General features: G+C 37.1%; 2 protein-coding genes across 2 annotated transcripts in view; one reads left to right on the forward strand and one right to left on the reverse strand.

Moving 5' to 3' along the window:
• Nucleotides 1–9,531, reverse strand: part of LOC107092077 — an 18,486-nt gene extending 8,955 nt beyond the window's left edge. Inside the window, exons 1-7 of the mRNA XM_015386401.1 lie at nt 9,018–9,531; nt 7,485–7,622; nt 7,192–7,366; nt 6,402–6,578; nt 5,953–6,100; nt 4,953–5,013; nt 3,576–4,103 (exon numbers count right to left, since the gene is read on the reverse strand). Of these exons, the coding sequence (XP_015241887.1) occupies nt 3,576–4,103; nt 4,953–5,013; nt 5,953–6,100; nt 6,402–6,578; nt 7,192–7,366; nt 7,485–7,622; nt 9,018–9,210 (1,420 nt within the window). The 5' untranslated portion in view covers nt 9,211–9,531. The remainder of the gene's footprint in view (nt 1–3,575; nt 4,104–4,952; nt 5,014–5,952; nt 6,101–6,401; nt 6,579–7,191; nt 7,367–7,484; nt 7,623–9,017) is intronic.
• Nucleotides 9,532–11,210: 1,679 nt separating this feature from the next.
• LOC107095141 (sideroflexin-1-like) lies at nt 11,211–24,284 on the forward strand. Its single transcript, XM_015391157.1, has 11 exons — nt 11,211–11,296; nt 13,774–13,949; nt 14,168–14,338; nt 17,891–17,989; nt 18,487–18,562; nt 18,645–18,730; nt 18,825–18,952; nt 19,671–19,720; nt 20,677–20,726; nt 20,805–20,852; nt 20,944–24,284. The coding sequence occupies exons 2-11, from the start codon at nt 13,786–13,788 to the stop codon at nt 21,038–21,040; spliced, it is 969 nt and encodes a 322-aa protein (XP_015246643.1). The 5' UTR covers nt 11,211–11,296; nt 13,774–13,785; the 3' UTR covers nt 21,041–24,284.
• Nucleotides 24,285–25,180: the final 896 nt, after the last annotated feature.

Below are 25,180 nucleotides of genomic sequence, written 5' to 3' on the forward strand. Positions count from 1 at the left end.
AAGATATATACACCAATATGCGTCCAAATCAGATTTTTTTTGACTATAACATTGTAAAAAATGCACTTTTTGTACAAAATTCCCTTTTGGACTTGATTGGCGATAATCTTTGCAAAAACAGGAAAGACATTATTTTATCTTTGGGTTATATTCTTTTCATTGTAATTTGTAACAATGCTTGATAGATTTGACATTTGTAAAGAAAATGGTTTTGATAGTTGAGGAGAAAAGGTGAGAGTGTGAGTTGTGCCAAAGTAAAACTGACAAAACTCTTTACCTACTAAGATGAGATTCTGTAGCCAGGGGCAATCCGTAATAACATATCTCTGTTCTCCTAAATAGTAACGTTAATTCCCTCAGAGTGGGATCTGTCAAAGACTTAAGAATCAGGTACCACCTCATTAGGCAGGAATAGGAGGGGTCAGCCTAATGTGGTCATGTGTGGTTCTCTGGTGTATTCTGTTTCATATATTACTAAATTGCAGGCTGTATCGTGGCTTGTAGCACTGTTGCCTTGCAGCAAGAAGGTCCTTGGTGTGATCCCTGATCCAGGATCTTCCTGCATGGAGTTAGCATGTTATCCCTCTGTATGTGTGGGTTCTCTACTGGTACTCCAGATCCTTGACATGTTTATCAGGTTAATTGGTGTCCCTGAATTGCTCTTTGTGTGAGTGAGTGTGTGTGTTTCCCTTTGTATGTTACAAAGGGCAACGCACGTATGTATCTGCACACCTAAGAACAATTCCCAGGATGAGTGGCATGTATATAAGGAGGCAAAGGATCATCTCTCTTCAGTAGATGATTATCCCTGGTGGTATTCCAGCCAAAGACCTAAACAAGTCCTAAATTCTAAATTCTCAAGTACAAGAAACTGCATAAGACCTCCCTCTAGTTCCACTGTCAAGTTCTCTGGTGTCTTCTATAGAACCAAGTCTTTGTCAAAGCCAAGAAGTGACAGTTTCATACCACCTTTTTAGGCCCCTTTCATAAAAGCAGACAGGTGAAGACAGATCCAGAGAAGGTTCAAGCCATTCTCAATTGCCCTACTCCTGCAACTTGCAAGCAGTTTCTTTTGGGATACGCCAACTTCTACCACAGATTCATTAAAAAACAAAAGCCAAACGAACAAACCCCCAACAACCCTTCCCCCCCAAAAAAAACCTTCAATTGGGTAACCGAAACCAAAAAGGGGTTTTTGGAGCTCAAGAAAAGGTTTGCCAATGCCCTGATTCTGATTCTGCCACATCCAGAGAAACAAGTTATCCTTGTAGTGGATTTCTATGATTTAGGGGTGCGTGCAGTCCTTTCTTAAATCTCCACTAACAATAATAAACTTCATCCTTGTGATTTATTTTCCCACCAATTGTCTCAAGCAGAGCGAAACTATGGTGTGGGTGATAGAGAGCTCTTAGCCATAACAAATGGCTTTGAAGAGTAGCACTACTGGTTGGAGGGAGCTGAACATCCTGTTATTGTGTGGATTGACCACAATTTTGGCCTATCTCCAAGAAGAGAAAATCCCGTTGCCCTGTTTAGGCAATACTCCAGTGACCAGGAACCCAATATCTCAACTGTCATTCAACCTTCCTGCATTTTGGAGGCATTATTGTAGGAAATAGAGGAACCAGTCCTGGAGGCTCTATGGTCCGAACCGGACCCTGACACTGAACATCCAAACCAGGTTTATGTTCCTAATTCCATAGGTCCCGCCTTATTCACTTGGCCCACACAGCAAAATGATCTAGGAATCAACCGAATTCTTGCACTCCTTGAACACATTTTCAGGTTGCCTGCAATATATGTGGATGTTAAAAATCATATCTCACTCACATAGTACCGGACCTCTGAGGTAAAGTCTGCAAAGCTCGCTAAATTAAACCCCTACAGATCTATGCTACCTCCCCTTCATCTCTCAAGTAAGCAAATCCATCAATTCTCATCAACCAACTCCTTCCTGATCAGTCTTTCTCCCTTCACACCACCCAGAAAGTTGGACTGACTTCCTGCAGTTCTCCGCTTCCAGATTCTTGTTGTTTTTGTAAATAAAATGTTAAAACTCACTGGTTCTCCATGTGATTCTGCATGTGGTCAAAAAAACTACAAACTAACATGACAGTGATGGACTGGGGACCTGTCCAGGATGTAGATTGTCTTTCACCCATAGACTGCTGGAGATAGGCACCAAGTTCCATTGACCCTACAAACCCCAAATGCATTTTCCTTGCAACTCTGTCTTAATTTTAGAAGGAACTGATTATTCATTATTGTCCAGATTCATTGTTTAAACAAGGAAATAATGCATAAATTATACATTACCTTTTTTTCCTATAGCTACAAATTTGAAACCTAAAATATTCATATTTCAAAAATGACATTGGAAATTATTGGTTCAAGTTTACTATTATCTGCTGTTTGAGGCACCTTTTTACTTTTTTCTTATATAAAAAAAATTACTTCACCATCAGAGGTGTCAAGTAACGAAGAACAAATACTTTGTTACTGTACTTAAGTGCCAAAGGAAATCATCAGAAGCAAGCAGGTGTTCTTCAAACTGCAAACGTGAATTGTCTATGCCATGGTACAATGTCAGATTCAGAAAAAGTGTCGAAATGTCTGAAAAGTCGGACACAGCTGAGAGCGTATCGGGAGACAGAGACCAACAAGACCTCCCTCATCTCAAATTTTCTTTTCAAAATAGTTGAAAAATGTAGCTTTCGATTCAAATAGTGGCATCTGGCTGTTTTTTTTAAAGGTTACTTTATACTTTTATACTTTAAGTAGTTTTTGGAGCACATACTTTTACTTGGGTAAAGAGGCCAACTGTTTTTAAACTGCAGTATCTATACTTCTACTGAAGTAACAAATGTGTGTACGTTTGACACCACTGTTCACCATACTGTACTTTGTAACTCTAGCCCTAACCATTGGTTGAATGTGCTGAAATGCTTTAGACCAGACCCCACGGCCAGACTGAACAGATCAGTTAGAAAATGACCCTGTTTTGGGTCAGTTATTGCTGTTTTGTAGTGTTCATAAATTTTATAAGCTATTTATGTCCCAAATAGTATATGATTGATCTGTTTATCAAATAATAACGATGTTGTGAACTTCCTATAAAACGTGTGATAAATGTCGAGTTCACACATTAGAAGGATTGATGCTTGAGTAATTGGTGGCGGATTAAGGTTGGTGTGGGCCCCAGAATCAACTTCTGCCTAAGGCCCCAACATACAATAGGCTAGATCTGCAGGATTCTCCTGTGTCTGGAAAATCTAAGTATTCTAAATTCTATGTGTAAAGAGCAGAGGTTCCATAAATCTGGGTTGGATCAACACTTTATGATTTATGAAGATCAGGCAAACAGAAAGAAAATAACTAAAACCTGAAAGATATTAGTTTTGACATAACTGAAAGAATAATTAAAGCAGTTGCTTTAGATGCATTAGATGGTATCCCTCTGAATAACTCTTGAAGGCGTGTTATTTGAGTCTGCAAGATGCTGCCAAAGTTATGTTGCTGTCAGAAGCTGACAGGTTTCTTAGTCCAGTTCTTTTCTGTGATGGTGTTACTCCTACCTGACACAGTGATGTGGCTTTGGGAACGTCGGATTGGCTTTCGTGGTTTGCTTAGAGCCATCAGAGCTTCTGTTTTTGGAGACCGCCTTACAGTACCTTTGTCTCCAGCAGACAGTGTCCCCACCCGGTCCTGTCCCAGCTCTCTGGCTCCTCCCATGTCCTTTGGCCCCTCACCTTTCCCACGTACAACCGTGTCCTTTAACAGCACTGTTTCACCAACAGCCCGACTGGTTTCAGTGCCAACCACTCGGACAGAGTCCAACCTGTCAGCTGAAGGCTGGTCCATAAAGCCTGAAGGTAGGGTGTTAGTCTGTATTGCAGTGTCTGCAGTTTGCTCTGCTCTGCTTTGACGTCGGGACTGATCTTCTGTGCAAATGGCTACATCCACCATCTCTGAGTGAAAAACCGGAGGAAAAAGGACCTGAGATAGACCACTGAGGGAGCTGACAGGGGTGCTGGAGGAAAGTGAGCACACAGAGGAGTTGGAGTCTGAACCCTGAGAGGACAGTGCAGGACCACCATTGGCTACTGTGGGGAAGAAAAAAAATCATAGTTAAAAGGATCCCAGATGTGTGTGTTTTAAATGTTTATTATTCCCCAAAAACAACAGGAAGCTTCAACCTCACATATGTCTGAATCACAACCTTTCTCCTCTTACAAACACATCCAAAGGTTCAGGGATATTTTCATATATATATATATATATATATATATATACAAAACAGCTTTAATATCTCATTGGCAATGGAACAGATATGCCAGAGCTGTAACTTCATCAAAGCCTGGCTCTCCACTTAGCAGAGAAGCCAGTGATAAGTGGAGGAGCTGTAGAGTGACCCAAAGTATCTGACTTCACTCTGTGGATCAGGCCTTTATAGATAAAAAAGAGCCATTGTTGTAAGATAGTCCTATTTAAAGTTAGTGATAATCCAAAAAACATGTGGAAGCAGGTGGAAAATGGTATAAGTTGATTAAGGGTAATGTAATTTATCTTAAAATAAAAGTTGATGATTGGTGAGGTCATCAGCAGGGACTTTTCTAGAGCATGGGCAGGATCCTGTTTAAAGTCAGTCAAAATGTAGTTGAAGCTAATTACAAATGAAACCATTTAGGCTTTTTAAAAGACATGATAACGGAGTGGGGTGAAGTGGGGATCACTGTCTTTTAGCACAGCAACACGACAAACAGTCAGAACTGTAATTATACGGTCCAGATCAAAGAATATTGTGGCCCTAATCAAGGTTCTGACCTTGACAGTTTTTTTTTATGTAGTATGTATGTAAATTTTCTCGATTACAATCACTTTTATTCAGTTAATTATAATATGTATTTTGATTATTTGTAACAATAATAACCTAAAAAGAAAAAGCAACTTACATTTATCAAGCCACCCATACTCTGCCACCATCTCCTTGTAGGCAGGGTATCTTCCAACTTCCTGTGAAAGATGTTTTCAGAAAAGTTAGAAAATTCTAGAAATTCTTGCTACTTATAAAGCACAGTATCCCTGCTTGGAATTAGCATAGATGAATTTGTTTTCATTTTGTTCCAAACATTTTTCCAAACATGTTTCTATTTCGTTTTGCTGAAGCACCTTTTTAATAGATTTCCTCCCCATTACACAGTTGAAGAGGGGAAGTAAAAACAGCCAACATGTATTTCCATATAAGCCTTAGATGCTCAGGTGTGAAACAGTTTAATAACTAAATTGAATCCTCTCCTATGCCTGCCTCTGATCCACAGCTCAAATAAAGGATAATAGGAAGCCATAAAATTTGGTTTTCTGTTGATTATCACCTGATCCCCAGCTGCCTCTAAATAATGAAGGTCGTACCTGGATTTTTTTCACACATGCAACCTGAGATCAGGGGAGTAAAATGAGCTAAGAGGGCAAACTTATGAGTGTTGGTGCACGCTACACAGCACATGCGTTTTGACTCAAGTGCACTTTTTTGTCATGCAGAGATGACAAAGGTTAAGTAGTGTGGTCTTAAACGCAGGTATACAAAACCAGACACTTATAGAGGATAATAGTGTTGTCGATCTGTTGTGTGCTCTGCTGTGGAGGCTCAGTAAGAAAAGATGGTCTTTTTGAGCGGCTAGCATTAATCGTGCTACAGTACCTAGTCTGTGGTGGAAAACTCAGCCAGGTGTTATGTTCTTCCTAGAGTTTCTAATGCATGCTTTTGAATGACTGAATGCATTTACTTAGTTATAATTCTGGGATTTGGTTAATAGAAATTATTTTGGAAGTCTTACTGACCAAAAACAGGAACATTTCTTGTAATGTAATTCTAAATAGATCTAATTTGGCTTACTTAAAAAAAAATGAATTGAGTCCTAAAGATAAATAAAATCTGGAATATTTTTTTCTCACCCTGATGGTCAACATGATATGAGTGTGGCTCTTTAGGACTTCAACTGCATCGCTATGGGTGATGTCCTCAAAGCTCACCCCGTTTGCAGCAAGGATTTGATCACCCATTTTGATGCCGTGCTGTTCTGCAAGTCCACCTGGGTCCAACCTGCAGGAAGAATATATACATATAGAAGTGAAGAAACTGAATGTGCACTTACATCAAGGTTAAAATTGATCATTCCCCTTATAAAAGCTATCTAACAAAAAATACAATAGCTGTGGTTCATAACTGGGTCATGCTTAGTTTTATCTACTACAAAAACTTAAAAAAGAATCCAGCGTGTTAGAACATTTAGTTTAACCCTCTTTCTTCAAGTTTATACAAACTGTGTTAACTGATAAAATTAGTACTGCGTGGATTGAACTGCCATCAGCCTCTTTATTTACTTTTGCTTTTATGTTCGTACTTTGAGACATAAATGCCCAGTCCAAACTCTTTGCCACCTCTGATGTTAAAGCCCAGACAGTAGTCATCTGATGTGGTGAAGAGATGTATGATGCGACGGAGAGCGCTGTCTGAGCTGGCCTCTGAAGGCGTACGACCGTTCTCCTCCACCACCATCCGCCGGTGAATCAGATCCACCCTACACACATATGCAAAACACATATTCTACTTTTCCCTTATTGCACTGAACTCAAATACATCAGTATCAGTTAATCAAAAAGCTATAAAGGTCAGAGCAGTAATCCATCCACTGCTGCCACATGAAACCAAGATACAGTATATCCCAAAAGAGAGATAACCAGTGTAAGCTCAAGGAAAGTGATAAGCCTCACATAAAAGACCCACACAAAGCTCAAATGTGCAAGTACTAAGAATTCAGTTCCTTACAGAAATGTGAGGTGGCTTATAATTCTTTTCATAAACCTCAATCTTTTTTACATTTTGTTACATTATAAACAATAACTTAATTGTATTTCATTTAGATTTCAGGTGTTATACCAGCAGAAGTTAAAACCTTATTATGTTTTTGCTGTATTTTGCTGTATCTAATAGTCTTTCCCCAAAGCTTGGCCTTTACTGTATTATTTTCACTAACTGTGTGCATTTTCCCTGTGTATGAATACTTTGCATGGTATATCTAGCTAAGAATGTATCTAGATAAGCAATTTGCTGCATTCATTACAGTATTTACAGCAAATTAAAGCAGCCAATGACATAGCCTTGGATGGTGCCCTGTAACTCAGTGGTCTAACCATGTGGTCTTTTCCTTGGAGTAGCGGATGCCTGGGATCTTCCCTACTCGCCTCACCACCATCCTCAGCCTGTTGTTGCCTGTGAGGACCTTTACAGCGCTGCTCATGGTGATGCTCTCCAGGCTGACCCCATTCACCTCCACCAGCTTATCCCCCACAGTGAGCCCAGCCTGTTCTGCAGACATGGATAGAACTCAGCATGACAAACAAGAGCAAAATGTCACATGTAAACAAAACACCTCTACTTGATGTAAATACAGGAAAAACAAATACCATGCAGAGGGAATCCATACCTGCGGAGCTGTCATCCTCTACCTTACTGACAAATATGCCTAGTCCATGTTCAGAGCCCCCACGGACACTGAAGCCAAGACGACCATCTGGGCTCTTATTGACTGTCACCGTGTGAATGTCCTCACAGTCATCTCCTCCTACAGAAATGAAGCCATCAAGAATCTGACGTACGTATTTGGTGAGTATGATTGCTATGACTGCTAACTATAAGTTAAACCCTTGGCACCCATTGGTGCAAATATGCAACAAACCCTTTGTGTTACATACACAGCTAAGATATCAGTTTATGCCCATTCACTGTGGACCTAGGAACCTTTGGCGGGGTCTTGTTTACATTACAACTGGTTCCTAATGGTGTATGTTATCATTATCTGTTAGAAATGTTGTCACAAAGTTGTAATATACCTACATTTCTATTTATTTTTTAAATAATTAGATGGTTTAGAACTTTCTATTAGGCAACTACTTAAAGGTATTTTTTTTATATATGTGTAACAAGAGATCTTGCTATGATAGGATAGTATAGTCCATCTTTAAGCTGTCCATAAAACAAGGGATAAGGGATTAGGTAAAGGTAACAATTGGGAAAACTGGGATCTCAAAAATAATCCATGATTCAGTTTGAAAGAAAATAATATGTTGCTTTGTTTAGTTCAGGAAAATGTTCATACCTACATAAGAAAATGTTTTAAAATTAAGCACAGTTTTCCTGAATTTTAGTACATAGTCAAATGTTAAGTTTTAATTAAGTTGTTGATTTAAGTTGACTAACACACAGCCAATGGGGAATCTGTTAAATTTCTTCTTTAGTCTAAATAAGATATAACAAGGTTTATTTGTTAAGTTTAAGAAAACGTGCACTTTCTATCTAATAAAAATAAGAAAATCGTCTGGTGAAACTGGAAGCACTAACAAGTAGGCTAATTGACTTACCTAATTCACAAAGGAGGCAACAATATTCCATTACTGAAGCAAATGTATCTTTAAATTGGCTTAAATCCTGTATGTCACTGCTTGCATTTTTACTTGATTTCTATTCAATTTATGCAATCCTTTGTGGGTTTTTTTTTTTTATAAATAACAAAGAATTTGATACACACCAGACGGTTTTTTTTTATCCTTTCCGAAACAAAAGTTTGGTTTTCTTGAAGTTATGAGCTCAGATTCTAATATTTTTGTTTAATTTTGAATCGTATATATTTTTTTGTTCCTAAGCTGTAACAAATGAAAAGGGGTTGTGCTTTCTTAGAAAGAGATAAAATTCCCAACTGCATAATCTAATGAAAGAACTGAAATTGTATCCCATAATTGTCCAAAAGCATGTGTCCATAACCTCTACCTGATTTCTTTTACATTCAAAACAGTGTATGAAAATATTTAATTTTGGTTTTTGAGGATAATGACAAACATTTTTCGTTTAGTATTGAGTTACTTTGACTTAAGCAAAACTAGTTTCCCCCTTAGGCTAATCCATCAGTTTTATAGCACCCCAAATGATGTAATAGTTATGAGTTAGCAGGTTTAGAGCTCACCATCTACAGGTGCATTTATGAGAATGACCCTGCCCATGGGAGAGGAGGACCTGTGTCTGTGGCGCTGCTGTTTTCTCAGCTTGTAGCGTGTGGTGCTTCGGGAACCCCCACCCTGACCTCCATTGCTGAGGTGGGGGTGCCCGCCTCCATTCGTCATCTGGCCCCAGGCAGGAGGGTCAAATGAGCCAGCCATCGGATAGGTCTGAAGAAACTTTCCTTAGTCATCCAGGCACTGGAATATCTGGTTTCCCCTGTCAGGAGGGAGGAGGAGGTGCAGTCTCAGAGTTGGGAGAAAGGTTGATGGGGGGGCAGCAGTGATAAAAAACTGGAGTGGTTTCCACCAGCTGGTCCACTTTGGTTCAGTTCTGAGGGTGACTGCTCCTGAAGTTGGCAACTTCTGTCAGATTCCAAGTGCGAATTAGAAAAGCAGAGAGCAAAGTAATGCTCAACGACCACTACCTACACATTGTGTAATCATACTTCATATAAATTAAAGAAAATGGTAAAAACTAGTCATTCAATATAAACGGTACAACCAAAAAGAGATCCAAATGTTTGCAGGGAAAGAAAATAGTCCACAGGCTTTCTCTGACACCATCTTACTTCTGCTCCTAGAGCCTGACAGAGAAGCTGGATCTTTTGGCAGAGAACCTAGAAATGCACAGTGATTACTTTAAGGTCACGTTTGATTAAATTGATGTGTCTACCTAAGAAAATAAAAATAAATTAAAAAAAACACTCAGAAGTTGGCATTTCCTTATAAAATGTTTACAAATTAAATATCATTTTATAGGGTAAAACTAACTTGCAATCAAGCGTCATGTTTAATAAACTGCTGTTACAGTAATTATTCAGCACCATGGACAGTGACTCAGAGGTGGCGCAAAAACAAAACAAAAATAAAACAACAAAAAAACTCATCTAAAGTCATCTGCAGTTCGCAAGTACATTCACATCGCTATATCAACTTCTGCCACGGGAAGTCATAGTGTTAAACTTCAGTTTCATTCTAAAGTTGTTCCTACCGGCGCGTGAAAAAAAAACAATATCATGATCAAAACGAAGACAACAGAGCATGACAGCTTTACCTGCTGTGTCCGTGTTTTGCAGCAGGAGCTCGGACAGGCGCTCAGTGGTCCGCCTCACTGACGCATTAGCGGACACCTCCGGAGAATTAGTGCCACCACATTTGTTCTGCAGGTGACCATTATTGTCTTAAGAGCTGTAAGCCCTTTACATAAGCCTCTGTAGATGTATAGAGATTAATAAGTAGCCCAATTAAATTCCTCATAAGTTCAAACTCAATTTTTTTTAACATCTAATTTGGTTCCAAGCAAACCATGTTATCAAAGCCTTTTTTTTTTTTACTTTACTTTAGGGCTAAAGAAGGTGATGTACTGCATATTGTAGAGGTCAGGAAGATAGATGAACAACGCCACCTAGCGATGAATGGTGGGATTTCAGTAATTATTTTTAAAGCTTCTCCTAAGTTTAATTTAAAACTAAATAGATTATATGTATTAAATTTATTAATTTGCCCCTAGTTTTATTTCATGTGTATATGATTAGTAAAAGTCTTAAATTAAGGAATTTTCAGATTTAGTTCAGTTTTATTAGCATTATTTATTTGCAGTGAAGTTGAAATATATGCGTGGTATTCTTTTCATGAAAGAAAAACAAAAATCTGAAAACTTTATTTAAAGCAAGCACTAATTTTTAGACCTGTTTAAAAATGCAGTAGAAAATTCAGCCTGGTAGTCGTCCAATCAGATACTAGCTTTCTCACACGCCCTCACGTCACTAACCCCGCCCCAGTGTGTCAGACAAGATACACTGGTGCTGCCTTCAAGGCACCTCGAAGACTTTTAAGGTGAAACGAAACAGTTCTTTTATTTATTTTTTTTTTTTTACAATTATACATTCATTTAAAATGCATATGGTTATTATGCTTAATCAAATACATCACCTGATTCCAATGAATGTAAATTTAAATTATGTATCAACATATTTGAAAGCAAGGGGCTTCGGGCACAACATATTTGTTTTTATTATCAATGTGGCGTTGTTGTTGTAAAATGTATCATTAGCACCTCAATAGGATTTGTTTGATTAGACAATGATAGAATGTTTTCATTCTCGAGAAAGCATTTAGGGCTTATTCAGGTGCGATATGAGTTTTACGACACTGTGAAGACACGTTAATGCATCATTGGCTCAGCCGGTGTGTGCTGTGATATTGAGAGGTCATACATTTTCAAAAGTCGAACTTATTGGACCAGGTATGTTCTGGGTCTGACCACATTTGTTTCCCTGTATTATCCATATCACAAACTGATTAGGTTCACATATTTTCCTTTATAAAATGTGTCCTCCTAACGCTACTTGCTAGCATTACGGTTTTAGCTTGTAAACCCAGCAGGTAGCTGGCTAATATTAGGACATTTGATTATTGTAATGATATCAGTCACATCTGCTAACGTTATCATATTAACGCTTGAAAAAAGTATGGATTCATATTGATTATATCGTCTCGAGACGCTTTGTTTACTTGAATGTGTTGGTTTCGGTTTAGCTACCATGCTAGCAGGCTACATTGCTAACGCCTCATGCTCCTCTGTCAGCGATTTAGGCTTCGATCAGTTCCTTTCCTGGTTTATCGGTTAATTTAAACCTTTTTCCCTTTATATATATGTGTGTTTTACAGTAATTAACGGAAACAAGAAATTGTCCAGTTTATATTTTAATTTCTGTACCTATAGAACTTCCTCGCAAAGGAAAATAAATATCAATATTACTGGCAGTTTTTATTGGACATATATTTGTATCTCTAACTCAATATGAAAGCAGGTCATTTTGTAATGCCTTGCTACCTCCTGTGTAATAACAATCAGTGTCATAACAACAAGGCTGCCAACTTTTCACCAAACCTTGGGGGGAGATCTTGAAATAGTTTGGACAAGAAACCCTGTCAGGGTTAGATGAGGATAGCTGCAGCTATAGGTTGGAGGTTTTCAGAGGATTTAACTGAAACAAAGTAGCAAAATGTGGAATTTTTATATCACAATTAATGTTACTGAGTAACAATAAGTGGTTAGTAGTTATGTGGAACATTTTTCCTAACAATATAAATTATTTTCAACATTCTGGTGATTTTTAAAGGATTGAAGTAAAGCAGAATGGGCCATACTAAAATACTTGCATCTTAAATATGCTTTAAACTAAGAATTTCACAACTTTGTTCATTAATTATTCTCTGCTGTTCAAATAAATGAAACAATGGGGAACTTATAAGCTATTACTGCATTACTGGCACTGATACAGAAATTAGTGCAGTCGAAACCCATGCAAACTAAACTATGAATATTTGGTAATAGGCTAAGGATTAAAAATCTTAAATGATTATCTTATTAGTTTTTTGGGTTTTTTTTACAATTTTTATTTTTTTTTTTACAATTGACAAAACAGCTAAACAATTCAAACCACTTATGCGGCTGTAGACTCAATAAAAACTCACCATGACAGGAGAAAGCACTTTTCTCGAGTGTGATGGAAATTTTTAAACATATTCAGTGGACCAAAATAAAGATAAATAAATATGATAAGTAATAATAAAAGAAGAACATCCCTGTGGTTTCTCCTCTATGAATCCAGGATAACTGAACTGTTCTGCACATCCTCTCTGCATGTGGTTGGTCTTTTCTTGGGTGGCTGATCTTTTAAAAAATAAAATGCAATGGTTATTTTTCTTTTTTTTGGACCTCCTGTGGGTTTGCAAGGCAAACCTGAAAGCTTAAAGAGTTAAAATATTTGTGTTTGTTTAATTACTCCTAAATTTCATTATTAAACTAGACTGAGTTGAGTTTTAATGTCTGCCATTTTTTAGTGTGAGAAATTGGGAATATGGAGTGAGAGTGTGTGAAGACACTGAGATGAGTGAGTCTCACTCCCAGTGGGTGAGAGTTGACAGCCCTGTAATAGTAAATTGTCTTCTTTTTTTAGAAAGCCATAAACCTTCAATTAGAAGTCAATTAATCTCTATCAAGTGTATAAATTTGACCAATTCTTAATAATGGAAAAGACTCTGTTACCACTAAACCACTTAAGTAGGCATCTGTTTATTGATCCTCTTAAATGACCTGGGAATGACAGCAAGATTTTTGCAATTTCTTCAGTTAGATCTGTATTTATTAGTTTTAGAAAATAAGAAAGCTTGCATAAATAGTACTCAGAACTACTGAAGCTTGCCCTTATTGTTAAACCAGATTTTGAGTTAAGATTTAAAAATCAGTTATTCTAGCTTCAGTATAGCAGATCTGAATACTAGTAAATAACACATCCATTAACCTCTTCATATACTTTTACTTATAAAGTGGATTTTTTTTAATCAACACCCAAAAACTAAAGCCCCTTTAAAGCAGTAAAAAAAATATATATGTTTTAGCATTTTCAAGTATTTAAAACCCCTAATTAAAAAGGCTAAAATCTGTCGAAATGTTGTTGACTGTTGTGTACTGCCGGGTTTTTATTTCTTTTACTTCAGTGTAAAACAAATAAAATATCTATATATAGATCATATAGAGCTATAATCTCTCGATCCCTTTTTGTGTAATTTGTGTCAAAAATTTTTTTTACTTATATTCTGCTGCCATGTAGAAAAAATATACTATAATCTAAAATGCATAGTTTGCAATACAGGAATCAAATATTTTTTTTTTGTCTAAATCTATCAATAATCAGCACATCTGCCTTTGATCAGGGAAGAGCCAGGATGTCTGGAGAGTTGTCGCTCAACATTAACATTAAGGAACCTAGATGGGACCAGGGAACCTTCATGGGCCGTGCAAAACACTTCTTCATGGTCACAGATCCCAGGAACGTCCTGCTGTCCTCTGAGACTCTGGAGGAGGCCAGAGTAATAGTAGAGAACTACAGGTGAGGTGATGGAGGACTGAGTCAGAATTAGCCAATAAAATGACCCATTCATTGAATCTAGCTTCCATCTGATCCTCCTGCTACGATGCACGTCTCTGCACTAATGGATAACTGTGCTAGAAAAATTTATAGCAAAACTTAAACACCTATCTGTCTTCACCCTTTTGAGATGACTGTTTAACAAAGTATGAAACCTTCCCGTTATTCTGCATTTTCAGAACCGGCACCGTAAAACCGGGTTTGACCGAGGATGAGCTCTGGAGAGCCAAGTACATTTACGACTCTGCTTTCCATCCCGACACTGGAGAGAAGATGTTTGTGATTGGTCGGATGTCTGCTCAGGTGCCCATGAACATGTCCATCACAGGCTGCATGCTCACGTTTTACAGGTACAGCAGAGGTTCTGATGCAGTAATCACTCATATAAAAAAATATGTACATTAAAAAAACAGGCAGATAAGACAGCAGATACAGCAGCACCCGAAATAGAAGGTTTAATCCGTTTCCAATGGAAATCCTCTTAAAAATCAAAAATGATTACCCTTTCTGATTACTGAAAAACCTGATGGGCTGACAAGCTTTTACTGATAAAATAATAACGAATAGTCAAAAATTTTAATAAAATTACAAAATATTTTTCTCTCACTCAAAACTGCTTCAAAAACATTACACCCAAAATAAACCATGGCAAAACTCCATTTATTGTGTTTTGATTGTTTTATTTAGATGCTTAAATGTTATTGTTTTTGTCTAGCACTATCTGTTGGGTTAGGATTAAATGGAGATTTTACGGTTGCATAGACCAGTGTTTCCCAACCTTTTTTGACTTGTGTAACCCTTTGGGCCTTTTTTCATACCATAAATACCCCTATCAGTCGAAAGTATTTAAGATTATCCTAAGGTGGAACCTACATGAACTGATTATAAAATAAAAACTATTGTAAATAATATCTTAATTTGAGCATTTAATTCTCAGGCATTTTATGCAAAAAACAGCATTAGTATGTTGCCTGGAAGTTAGTAAGGAATTGCCTTGAATACAAAATAAAATCATAATATAAACCTGTATTTATAAAACTGGAGCTCCACTGAGTAAATTGCTTATAAATACATTTAAACTTGATGAATCGACTTAATTGACTTAATTAATTTTGTTTTTGTTTTCACCAAGACACCTGAGCTGCTTTGATGAGCTGCAATAGCTCAGTGTGAAAAACAGCTGATCCCAGGCTGTTCTCTATATACAGTCTGTTCCTCTGCTTAGTTCTGATGCATGTCAAAACTGAAGGCACTCAAACATAGAAGCGAAACTAACTTTTTGGTTGAGAAAAGCTTGTTTTATTTTTAAATTGGGTCCTCAGAAAGCAGAACAGATCCCATCCCTATTTTATTTTACTACCTAAGAAATTACATATTTTCATGTACCCCATGCATTGCACTTGTGTACCCCTGCTTGGGAAACATTGGCATAGACAACCTGCCATTGTGTTGTTTGTGATTCACCACTAGAGGACAGCAGTTTTTACATTTAACTTGTTAAACATGTGGTTTGGAAGTGTTCAAATTAATTTCAAACTAATTTTTCAAGCACCTTCTGGGTAGTTTAGTCTTGTCAGTTCAAGTAGAGACATCTCAATAATGGTATTTGGATTTGCAGCTTATCAGTATGTTTTTTCTTTATTTTTATTTTTTGATTAAGTAGTAAGAGAGGTGATTTAACTTTATCATTCTTTATTGAGAATCCAACACAGTGAACGATTGTCTAAAATATCAAAGCCAGGGGTAGCACTTCAAAAAAAAAAAAAAGGTTTCTATTTATCCAAACTTTCTTTGGTTCTAGGTAATAATGACCTATTCTGTCTTAGGTTTACTTGAGGCAAAAACTAAACTTTGTAACTTTGAAGTTTTGTTGTTATTCTTTTTTTGTTCCCAGAACTCAGATGTTTAAACTAAGTATCAACATCTAGATCAGAGGTCTTCAACAGGGGGTCCGCGACCCCTAGGGGGTCCGCGGAGGTACTGCATGGGGGTCGCGAAAGTCTTGGTTGATTACCTTTTTTTATATTCCCTCCTGCATTTTTTTGCACTAATTAAAATGTCTTTAAATACACATTAACATGAATTCAACACACTGTAGTAAACATATAAATGGAAGCAGATGATGTCTTTCAGTCATCAATGCACACATTCAGCGACACACAGGGGCTCTTTCAAACCTGGGCACCGTTTCATTCACAACACCTGTCCCATCAACCAGGAATCGGAATCAGAAATACTTTAATAATCCCAGGGAGAAATTACTTTCGTTACATGACTCCATATGTAATAGAGTGACTATAGGACCAGTTTGATATAACACTATTTCATACAATATATATAATTAGGGGTCCCCGCTCCATCTCGCAATCAGTTTGGGGGTCCTTGGCCTCGAAAACGTTGAAGACCCCTGATCTAGATCCATCTGCATAGATGCTCCACTGGGCTAACTTTCTAAATAAATGAGTGCGCTAGCCGGAAACATTGAATTAGTTTCTGTTGACACAACAATCCACGGCACTTCCCACACACATTATCAGAGCTGCTTACATAACTGTTTTGGTGCTTAATTTAACAACATATGAGGTTGTAAAATCCATCCTAAAGACCTTTGTTCTGATTCAATCACACTCTATAGTTTGTATGCAGTCTCTGTGTTTCATTTACATAAGAGGATATAGCGCTATTTAATTTCTGGGTGTAGCTAAATATGGTATGACAGCAGGGTAGACCTCACAGTAACATTAAAAGCTAAACTAGACCATCATGTGCATACTGCCATGAAAGTGGTGTTATCTTGAAAGTTATGATGGCTCTTTAATATTAACCTCAGGTACATGTTGGGAGGTTTAACTCCTTCTACTTCATTAAACTAAACAATACTGCTTACAGTGAAAATACTGTTTTTTGCTAACTTAAAGGAGAATTCCGACGTCGAGGTGCTAACGTCTCTGTTAAACACTTTAAAAAACTCTGAAAATGGAATACGAAAGGTGGATTCTTGATTCTCGACGTGGGAGTACACAGAGTGAAGCGAAAAGACTACAACTGTGTAAACAGGCCCCATTTCCGTTTCCGGTGGCAGCGGAATATTGACTATTCCAACAGAACTCAATGGGATTTACAAAATGCTAAATAAAACACTACAGGAACGTTTTTTCTTTACGAAACTTTTTTTGGAACGTCATTGAACAGCGCTGACGACCCGGTGAGTAGCATATTTTAAAAAAAGAACGTTTAAGGTTGTTTTAAGGACATTATCGGACATGCACTATGGAAGCCATTCTGAAGCAGCCAGGGGGGGATTCTAAATGAGCCAAAAAGCAGAGACAGGACCAATTGTCAAAATTTTGGTGTCGATCATTCGATTTCATCCTGGACACTACAGAAAATGGGCTAAAAGTGTTAAAAACCGGAATTCTCCTTTAACTGAATTCTTTGATGTGTGCGTCATGTGTTACATGAAATGTGACGTGATGTAAGATCTGATTATGTAAAAGTTGAGTCTGCTGTGATTTAGACTGGAGGCGGCAGCAATTTTTTCTAAAGGGGAAATCTGTTTATATTTTGAGAAAATAATCATAATTTTGAGTGAAAATGATAAATTCTTAAATGTGTGAGGTCTAAACCCACAAAAACCGCTAATAATAGGTTATTTTTTCTTTTCCATTTGATTTTGTCTTATGTAAGTTGTTTGTATTTGCTAATTTCATTCGTTTATATGTAATTTTGTTTAAAAATGAATGTTTTTATGTTTAGCTTGAGGTCAGCTGATTGTAGGTTTTACTGCTAACCTGTGCTCATTATGTTTGGACAGGTTGTGGCTTTCATGTTTTTGCTTCTAGAAGAAAAAATGGGGGAACCCTCACTTCCTCTAACAGGCTACTGTGGTTCTGTGTTTTCAGGACTACTCCAGCAGTTGTGTTCTGGCAGTGGGTTAACCAGTCCTTCAACGCCGTTGTAAACTACACCAACCGCAGCGGAGACGCTCCCATCACCGTGAAGTAGGGAGTCATTCATGTCCTCCACTCTAAACTATTGTCTGTAAGGAGGTTGTGGGAGCTGCTGCTTTCTGCCTTTCAGTGCTATTTTGTTCTGTTTAGCTTCATGTCACCACGACCTCATGCTGCTCACATCTACTACCGACTGCCTTTAGAATAACATGCATTTGAATGATGACTTTATTGTGCTCATTCATTGGCTGCAGCAATGCATCAAACATGATCTAGTTATGCTGAGGAGAGCTGCGCCTTCCAAACATGCAAGAGCACATTGTTTGGTTAAGCATGAAACCAAGCTGAAATATTAGCATTATTTGCTTTAACAGCTCATATTAGATGCATTTTGTTTCACCTTACTTTGCCTAACCTTGCAGCTAAGGTTCACACCATCAGCTGTGGTTTTCACTCAGTATTCAGCTAATTATCATTTGTGATATGTATGAAACAGGAAGTTGGCAGTAGGTGTCTGTTTTGTGTCAACCTCACCATCTTCTTCACAGCCAGCTTGGTGCCGCTTATGTTAGCGCAACCACAGGGGCCGTGGTCACTGCACTGGGACTCAAGTCTCTTGCTACGGTAATATGTCAGGTTCACAAGAATACTCTGTTGAAGTAAGTCCAGCAGAATGTGATAACTTTCTGTTTGACTGTCCTTGCAGCGACTCCCCCCAATCGTCAGTCGGTTTGTCCCTTTTGCTGCTGTTGCTGCTGCCAACTGTATCAATATCCCCTTTATGAGGCAGAGGTGAGGTCCCGCGAGGATTGACCACTTCCCACTTTACTTAGCTGTAAAGACTGGTCACATTTGACACAGCCAGGTTTCTGTTTGCCTCTGCCAGGGAGCTGAAGTATGGGATCCCTGTGATGGATGAGAACGGAAACAGGTTAGGAGAATCTGCCAATGCTGCCAAACAAGCCATTGTCCAGGTGGTGGTGTCCAGGATTGGCATGGCAGTGCCTGCTATGGGTAATTTAATCTAATATTCCATTCTATGTTCCATTCACAGTTTGCAGGGAGCTTTTTAGCAGCATAGCATGAGTTTATATTCTCCCTCTATCCACCTGATACCCATAAAATAAAATCCAATGTGCTCAACTGGCTTTAGAAATCAGATTGATTAGTACATAAAGTCCTTCTAGGTGTAATGAAATACACACATAGGTAGAGCTGTTCAGACCCCAGAGGTTTGTTTGAGGATGTTGGTGATCAAATCAAAGAACTCACAAGATCACATTATGTAGAAGATGCCCTACATTTTGTTTGCCTGTTTCTTGCTTTCATTTTGTAAATTGTATAAAATACTCTAGAGGTATGAATACTTTTAAAGATTATGTTTTGCTTTTGTGCAGACTAGAAGTGGTGTTGTTAAAAAAAGGATCTTTTTTCAGATGGGCGTCTCCTGATATCCATCTCTCATCTTTGGCTGCAGTCTAAATAATTTCTGCCACAGATTCCCTGGAATGTCAACATGCTTGTTTTGCCATTCTGTCCTTTGTCTCGATAAAGTTGGCCTGATTCTTTGTACAGATTGTTATTCATAATTTGATCAGATAAATATCGAACTGTATTAATGTTACAGGAGATGCAAGAATTTTAGCCCCTGAAGTGGGTTGTTTGATTTTTACTGTAGGTGCTTATAAATCTGAAGACTTTCCTCAACTCATTTTTATTTATTTTTTTACAGCCATTCCTCCTGTTATAATGAATGCTCTGGAGAAAAGAGCCTTTATGAAGGTAGGAACATGCGCTCCAATGTTTTTTCAGTGACACAAATGAGTTTTGCACAGTGATTTAGTTTGGTTTAATGCATTAAACCTTATTGGATCAACAACCCCACTTTATGACAACAACTTTTTAACTATATTCAGTTTCAAATGGATATTATTTGCTGGAAGTAATCCCCTGGAGAGAAGAGTTTTTCCTTTCAGTGTTGGGGGCGTTAAGCTGGAGTATCTGACTGCAGCTGAGAAGTAAAAAGATATTAGAATCCTTGCATCAGTCCTTTTATGACAATCTGAAAATGATCTGTTAGTGGGGCCTAATTTTATATAATCCATGCTAGGGACCACTTGGTTCCCAAGAGAGTTTGTTAACATGCAAATATTTTCTGATGCACAAACCTTGAACCTAAAGTGGACTTAAAAAAAGAGGATGTAGGTCCAATTTGCTGAAGAGCTTTGTATCTCTCACCATGCTTAGGCATTGGTAATAGTAATACATATTTTCACCTATTGATTACATTAAATGTTGGACTTTGGGTCTGGAAGCGCCCTTTATCTTATTTTTATGGGTCAGTTCTGCACCAACATGTGGCCGGAGCCATGAAGTGATGATCAGCTACAAGGTCTGAAAAAGAATAGGTCCTCATCCAGCTGGGATTGGCGCTAAAGGTTCATATCTACAGGAATGTTTAAAACTCTTAAGCCGAGATTTAACTATTTTAATCTAGACTATTTTCATATCTGACGGATTTGCTAAAAAAGAAAATGCTGTAAAACCTGCATTTCTTAAGCAGATCTTCTGTAGGTGGTATAAACATGTAGACAAGAACGTGAAATGTTAAAAATACAAATAATATAACTTTTGTCAGGGAGAATTTGTTGTTTAGTGCAAAGAAACAATAGATTTTCTATAAATCTGCTTAGTTTTAGTTCTCTCTTTTATTAAATGGTTTTTTGTTTTTCTTGTAGCGTTTTCCAATTCTAAATGCTCCTGTCCAAGTTGGTCTAGTTGGTCTATGGTGAGTAAAATAGTATTTTCTCTCCCAGTCTACATTAAAATCATGTCTAAAATGTAATTTCTACACCCTCTTTTTAAGCCTGGTGTTCGCTACTCCTCTCTGCTGCGCCCTGTTCCCTCAGAAAAGGTACATTCAGTCAATTCCTACAGCATCTGGAGCTTTAAGCTTTATGTAATGCGGGCTGACTTTATCGTAATGGTTAAACATATCTTTTCAGCTCTATGAGCGTAAGCGGGCTGGAAACAGATCTGCAGGAGAGGATACGGCAGTTAAGTCCAGACACCAACACTGTCTACTTCAACAAGGGCCTGTAGGCACATGCGCAGAAAACATGCAAACATACACAGATTTGTCTGTCACCAGAGGAACAAGTTGGAGTGTTTAAAAAAAAAAAAAAAGAGATTATTTGTGGTTTTACATTAATCTTGGTTTTGTTACATGTTCAGTTGTTGTGTTTTTATGTAGTCTTCCTCTGATTGATAACACAAGCAACTTCTGATCACTCATTGGTGGTTTTCTCATGTGCATTTTAAGTCTTGTAGAGTTTTAAATGAAGGCTTTTCATATTAGTCGTCTCTATTTACTCCTGAGTGTAAGGTTGCCTTGTGTGTCTGATCTTTAAAACTTTGTTTTAACCTGGGTTTGCCACCTACAGCATCTTGACTCTTACTCTACAAATAGCTGTGCTTTGGTTTAAATCTAAATGTTATACAAAGGACAATTTAGCCCTTTCTCTGTATTATCTTGCAGAAAATATAACAAATTAGGTGTAATCCTTATCCTTTTTTTCCCATAAATTAGCAACTTTCTTCTAAAAGCTAAAATAGAAATACGATTTTTATTCTTTACACTAAAAGAAGCATATTTTATATAGTGGGTATTTATAAAATGTAATAAGTTCACATCAGTTTTACAGCTCAGGTAAGAATTTAATTAGTTGGAGGAAAGTAAGAAATGGTCGATTCTGACTCCTAGTTTAGACATGCCAGCTGCAGAGGGGGGAAATATTTGCTTCTTTTCTCTGATTAGAGAACCATGGTTTTTATTTTCACTAAAAACAGTGTCCTAATCGTATTTCCTGTTTTGTTTCACACTGCCTCTCAACCAGAGCAGCTCTCCTTAAAGTGTACTTAACGCCTTTAGGTACATGTAGTTCACAATATATTTAGAGGACATGCTTAGTGTCTATAATGCCACTCAGAAGAAGCCACACAACAACCATTTCCTATCTGTTGACATTATTTTCAGTGGTTTTGCTGTTATCTACACATCATTATAAAAGGAAGCAGAAAAAAAGATCTGCTCTTATTTCAGATAGCAGCATATGGACACCAGAATTTCTTCTTTTTTGTAAGATACAGTAGTTTTGTCATGTCCATGCGAGTGTTAGCTATCTAGAAGACTTTGATAAGCCATTGAGATTCTGTTTAGCAAAATAAACCACTAAAGGTTTTAAAATGTCTAAAAGTAATGTTGCTGCTTTGATCAGTTATTTAATGAGATCACCAAACATCATAAAGCGATTATGTTTGAGGGTATATTACAGTGATTGTTGTGAATAAACTCCAAATGATGTAGATTTTCTGAATACCTATATATGATGTATAAAGTGTTAAGCACAGATATATATGCACTGGAGCGTAATTTTAGCTGCTTGTTAAGAGATTTGCTACATATGATTTAGCTAAATGACCTTCTGTCTGAATTTATCTTCTGACAAAACTCACTATTTGCAATTTACCAGCAATCATCTAACACTTGTGCTGTGTGATGTTTTGTATCTCTGGTAGGATTATGAATATATTTACCGTACATGAATGACTGTACAGGCTTTGTAATTGTGTAAATGTAAACTGCTGGAAATGGAGTAACTGCCCTATCGTTTTGTGTTCTTACTCAGACTTACAGATCATTTTTGATAAATTAGAATATCATTGAAATTTGTGTTTATTTTAGACCTACAAAACTTCCCTTTCGCATGAATTACAACAATACATTTGGAGCCTTAATGCGCTGCTGATTGATTTAAGGAATCAAAATGTTTCCGTATTTTGGGATGTGTGAAAAGCAAACTCAGTCTGCCCATTAAGACAAAGTGCTCTAAACATGGCCCCTGAAATTATAGGGAACTTTAGAGTGAGGAACAATCAGTTTGGGTTTTTTGCATCTCTTACTCAGAGGAGCTCCAGTTTTATGAATTCAGGTTTATAATATAATTTTATTTTGTATTTATTTTAATTCCTTACTAACTTCCAGGCAACATATTTATGTTTTTTTTTATTTGAGACGGAAAGAATAAAAGGCCTAAGAATTAAATGCTCAAATTAAAGGATTTAGTAAAATAGTTTTTATTTAATTATCAGTTTTATTGTATGTTCCACTTTTGGACAATCATCAATATTTTTAACTGGGAGGGGTACTTATGGTAAGAGGAAAAACGCAAAGGGGTACACAAATCAAAAAAGTTTGGGAAACACCGATCTAGACTGGGACTTTGGTTTCTAAGTTATTACTTATTTTCCTTTATTCCAGAAGAACCAAAAAAAAAAACTTAAAATATGTCACCGCTATTTGGTATAGTCTATGAATTTAAGTTTTACAGGTAAATTACTAAAGTACATTTTAAATGGTGTTCTAATGCATAGAGATGTACCAGTATATAGCTTATGTTCTTGGACTTTATTTTCTGATAGATTAATTTGAACATCACCTTCAATAATCTCCAGAATGTATTGATTTTTTGATAAAAGTTTTAGTTTAGAGGCCATCTTGTAAAATGTAAGACATTTTTATTAATGTCTTTAAATGCTTAAATCAAAAACAGAGCGGCAGTGGTTTGTGATAAATGCTTGTTTCTGTGTAACCATGTGAGGTTTTCCTATTGAAGGTGATGCTGCACTATGTTATAACCTTTGCTGTGCTGCTTATTGGACCTGACTGGATTTCTATTGAATGTTCTCTTTATGTTATATATTTATGAACGATGATTGTGAGCCGGCTAAGAGGTAATCTTTCCAGTCTGCAAACCCTTGATGCTGATAACTAAAGATGACTTTCTGCAATTTGTTTTTTAGAACTAGAATAGTTTATTTCAGCATTTCTTTGTGACCTGTTGCCTCCAAAGACAAGGTGGCTAAGAAGTGCTTAGAGTATGAAGTTGTTTGTATCAGCTTTATTATGCAAATATCTCTGTAAAGTGCTCCTCAGCTTGAACAGTGCAGCCCTCTACACCGAATTGTGTAAGAGAATCCCAAAGCACCGACAGGAAGCTACTGGACTTGATGTTTATAAATGTCATATTTTAGTTTTTATTTTAACACTCCAAAAACACTGTCACCAACTTTCACTCCTGTTTTGCATGCTTTAACTGCTTAAAGCACAAATGTAAGGACAATCCATGTTAATATTACACTCCATGAATGTTATGGTGAGTTTTCTGTATATTCATGTAGACCTGTCAGTATTGATGCACAGTATTCCCTCCATTTTTGTATTGTTCAAAATGTTTCCTTGATGTCAGATGTGTTTTACCGACAGCAATAAAAAGAAAATGTGTTACAAATGTTGAAACCAGATTGGAATTTGTTTGTATAAAAGCCCTGCCCTTAGGGAAACGGAGCCCAAAAACAAGTTTAGGATTAACACTTAAATGTACCGTATTCCTGAATGTAGAAGCTTGAGTTAATACATTGAAGGACACCTGTCTTGTGTTATTTTTTAACCAAATTGGATTAAAAAAAATCAGTAGTGCCCTTAAATTTATCTGCAAAACATCTAAAAGATGCTGGGCCATTGCTGGCAATAAACAAGGACAAATTAGTTTAGCATGCTTAGATTATTAAATACTGATGTAGTATCTAGTCACTCACTGGCAAAGCAACTCTGAAGTCTACACCAAAATCTGCAACAAAAACAAACCGAACCTCCAATGTATTTTTTTCTATATGTCTGTACTGTTTTCAAGTTTGCGCATAATTTTTTAAACTTCCTGCATTTAAAATGCTTTAAACTAAAAGGTAATAGTGGCACATTAACCAGGGGGCACTGGAAACATGTACAAACAGTGCCGTCATTAATGTGCAGCACTATATGCAATAATATTCTGCAGTAGCAGAATATTATTCGTTTTCCTGATACACAGGAATATGATTCACTGGGTTACTTTTTTATTGACTTCAGCAAATAACTTGTTTTCCTCAACATCTGGTAAATTAACACCATACAGCTACAAAAAACAATGCACACTGTTACGTGTTACTCTTGTATGCATGTATTTGGTACAGGTTACCTGCTAAAGAAAATTAGCTGTTCTAGTAACTCATATTTTTATGCATACCTTCCAACATTAAAGTTCATTTAAGTGCCGCTTTTTTAGGGAACAACATTAGGAAATGTTTTTATTTCCATTTTCCCTGCAGACGTGAACTTCTGTGCAACAGGCATACTGGTGAGTA

The sequence above is a fragment of the Cyprinodon variegatus genome, unplaced genomic scaffold, assembly GCF_000732505.1.
Source record: "Cyprinodon variegatus isolate N-32 unplaced genomic scaffold, C_variegatus-1.0 Scaffold1, whole genome shotgun sequence".
In the NCBI taxonomy this organism is placed as follows: domain Eukaryota; kingdom Metazoa; phylum Chordata; class Actinopteri; order Cyprinodontiformes; family Cyprinodontidae; genus Cyprinodon; species Cyprinodon variegatus.

What these genes read in the sequence shown, in the direction of transcription:
- LOC107095141 (XM_015391157.1), top strand. Translation starts at nt 13,786, where the DNA reads ATGTCTGGAGAGTTGTCGCTCAACATTAACATTAAGGAACCTAGATGG. An exon ending in TGCATGCTCACGTTTTACAG is followed by an intron (nt 14,339 to 17,890) that starts GTACAGCAGAGG and finishes CTGTGTTTTCAG; the next exon opens with GACTACTCCAGCAGTTGTGT. An exon ending in GTTGGTCTAGTTGGTCTATG is followed by an intron (nt 20,727 to 20,804) that starts GTGAGTAAAATA and finishes CCTCTTTTTAAG; the next exon opens with CCTGGTGTTCGCTACTCCTC.